This window comes from Nuphar pumila, chromosome 5 (assembly GCF_984573655.1).
Source record: "Nuphar pumila chromosome 5, dmNupPumi1.hap1.1, whole genome shotgun sequence".
NCBI classification, from domain to species: domain Eukaryota; kingdom Viridiplantae; phylum Streptophyta; class Magnoliopsida; order Nymphaeales; family Nymphaeaceae; genus Nuphar; species Nuphar pumila.
Window position 1 is genome coordinate 26,166,256 of NC_143253.1, and position 3,047 is coordinate 26,169,302.

The following is a 3,047-nucleotide window of genomic DNA, read 5'->3' on the forward strand; positions in this document are numbered from 1 at the left end:
CTTATTTGAATTGAAAAATATGCGCGTATATTATATGCTGGAATGATAAAATGAGATTTAACCTATTTATAATATACAATATGTGAATGCATATATTATATTTGTGAAAGACTCATATGTCTTGACTTATTTGAAAAACATGTGTGTTTCACGATGGCTACAACCAAAGAGATTTGACAAATTTATCTTATGTAATTAAATATGAAATTGCTTGATTACTTATTCATTTATGTGAATGATTGTCATGAAAATGAATGAATGTAAAAATTGTCTTAAAAATGAATGCAATGTGATTGAATGTTATGAATTTCAATTATTTTAACCCTCATTTTATAAATGATGAGAATCATTTATGATTGTACTATTTTAAACTTGATTTCTATTCTTCAAGTTTGATTTTCGATTGCTTACGAGTACGTTGTTAATGCTCTACAACATTATAAATATCATTTTGAAGGATTAAAGCGAAGAACGGGTTGCTGCACACTTGAATGAGCATTCTTGCCTATTACGATCCTAGGGGATCCAAACCTCATTTCTTTTAGAGAAACATTAAACCTTGCTATTATGGATCATTAGTTGTTAAGGACTTAAATATTTTGTAATATGATTACAAATCTCAACTTGTATGCAACTATTCAAATGTCTTTTAACTCTTAAAATAAATTCTGCCTTCACAATTAATATAAATAAATTTCTATAAAGTAATAACCGCAATCGCCTTAAGATTGAGCAGTAGGACAAAAATCTCTTTAATATGTTATGGACAAATTTTTTTTTGTACACATTTGTTTAATTAAGGAAGGGAACACAACCCCAGCATTTCACGTTGAAAAGTAAAGGAGGTTGTTCCGTTGAGAGAAACCAAACTGATTGCAGCAAAGAGGATAAAAAAGCCAAAGGCATGTTCATGTTGAAATCACTGCCAGGAATGACAAACAAACCTAAAGCTTGAGGAAGCGGTCGATGGCATGGAGACGTTTGCAGCTTCACATGATAGGAACAATCAAACGAAACTGCTACGAAAGCCCGCTCTGTCAAGTTGGGTGATTGATCATGTTCACCAGGGGTGTTAAATCTTCAAAAGTCCATTAAATTTAAGCATTCATTGAAGAGGGTGGTACAATTGATTAGAGTATACCAACATCAACATGCTAACTTCATGCTGAACACCATATTCCTGGCCCTCTGTAAGTATTTAAAGGACCTGCAAACTGACTGCTATTTATGTAAGAACCGTCTTTTAAATGGATGGTCCAGGCCGGAGCTCTTGAAGGTAAATGCCAATTTTTGTTTTTCAGCTATCCACAAATCCTACTGATAACAAGGAGCCAAAACTTAGTATCATCTTAACATTTTGAGAATCTATACTATTTATAAAAGAGCAACGAGGGGGCATTAGAGACTCAAATGTGACATTTTAGTACTGACAAACAAACAAAGGGGAGTGCTTTAAGCTGAATGTAATTTATTAAATTGTTTATTTTATATTTATTTTTTGGTTTTTGAGGGAAAAGGATAGAGTTTACAGTTACAGCGGCTGCTCTTCCTTTACCCTTGTTGTTGTTGTATAACTGGTACCCAACTTTTCTTGTCTAAAAAAAACAAAGAGTTTAATTAATACCTCCTACCCAGCAGGTATTTGGAAACCCTGTCTTGAGGGATGAGAATAGTGGTTTTGACAGTGGAGAAGGGGGGTGGGGATGAGCTGTTCTCAACCGCATCCGAGCTCCCGGATCCAGCAAGAACTCGACGTTGTCCACGCTACCTTTGAAGGCCGCCCTGTGCATGGGTGTCCACCCGTTCTGATCCATCCCGTCCACCGACGCCCCCTGGAACACGTACTCCATCATCCCGTGCACGTTCCCCTCCTGCCATGCCGCCATGAGCAGCTTGTCCCCGAGGCAAAGGGAGTCCATAAGGCCGGAATCCACGAACGTGGCCGGAATCCACGAACGCGGCGAGCACGTCGAGCCGGGTGAGCGAGCCCGCTGAGTGGAGGAGACGATCGACGGCGGGATCGACGGCCGCGCCGGCGGAGAGCAGAGCCCTGACGGACGCGGCGTCGCCGGATTTCACGGCTACGTAGAGAGGGGAGAATCCACGGGCGTCCCTGCAATTGACGTTGGCGCCGGCGTCGACGAGGGCGGAGACGAATTCCGGCTTCCCGATTCGGGCGGCGGAGCGGAGGAGGTCGGACATCTGAGAAGGGGTGCAGACGGAGACGGCCTTGGCGAGTAGGATGGAGGCGCCTCCGGTTCCGCCGGAGATGATGGCACGGGCGGTGTCTTCGCCGGTGAAGCAGATGGGGAGGGTGGCATCTTTGTAGACGCAGGTGCCGGGCTCTGAGAAGTTGGAGTGGAGCTGCTCCTCCTCGGCCTTGCCTGTGGGGAGAATGAAGCTCCTTATGGAGAGCTTGTCCTGCGGGAAGCTCAGGGGAGGGCTGTCGTCGGAGTGGTTGGTGGTGGAGATGGAGAAGTAGGCGGAGGAGAGGGGAGGGATGATGGCGAGGGAGGAGGGCTTGATGGTGAAGACGGGAGGGTTGGTGGTGGATATGTTGATGGCTACCGACATGGTGTGCATCAGATTCTCCACCCTGAATTTCGCGGAGCATCCCTGCTGCCCCCTCTTGAACCGCAGCTCCAATTCCTTCACGTCCGTGCAGACCAGACGATCCATCCTCACCCTCGCCTCCCTCTCACCTCTCTCACTGATCTTTGTTCCTTTTTCTTCACTTAATGGTGAGGACGATCATCCGTGGGTCGACGGGCAATAAAAGAGGGTGAGAAAAATGGAGCACAATTTTCTACGCTACACCCCCCCCCCCCGGAAGAAGCCTCAACGTGTGGAGCGGTCAAAAGACAAAAGAAATCATCAGCAACCTAAATAAGTCTCCAAGCAAAAAAAAAATCTTGCTTTTCTTATGATCCAAAGGCCTTCTTCCCATTTATCCACATTTTTCCTCTTGGGAAGAATCATGGTCGTTGAGTATCTTGACGAGCGATTTTCTATGGCAGCTGAGAGGGGATCTAGGAAGGAGTTTTACA

At 44.4% G+C, this 3,047-nt stretch overlaps 1 protein-coding gene across 1 annotated transcript; it reads right to left on the reverse strand.

The window, feature by feature from the left end:
* Positions 1 to 1,764: 1,764 nt before the first annotated feature.
* On the reverse strand, positions 1,765 to 2,679 carry LOC149837183 (protein VAPYRIN-LIKE-like). Its single transcript, XM_090007984.1, has one exon. The coding sequence runs from the start codon at positions 2,677 to 2,679 to the stop codon at positions 1,765 to 1,767; it is 915 nt and encodes a 304-aa protein (XP_089864110.1).
* Between the last annotated feature and the right edge of the window lie 368 nt (positions 2,680 to 3,047).

Bases quoted from the DNA above. Each gene is read 5' to 3' on its own strand.
- LOC149837183 (XM_090007984.1), bottom strand. From the start codon at position 2,679: ATGGATCGTCTGGTCTGCACGGACGTGAAGGAATTGGAGCTGCGGTTC.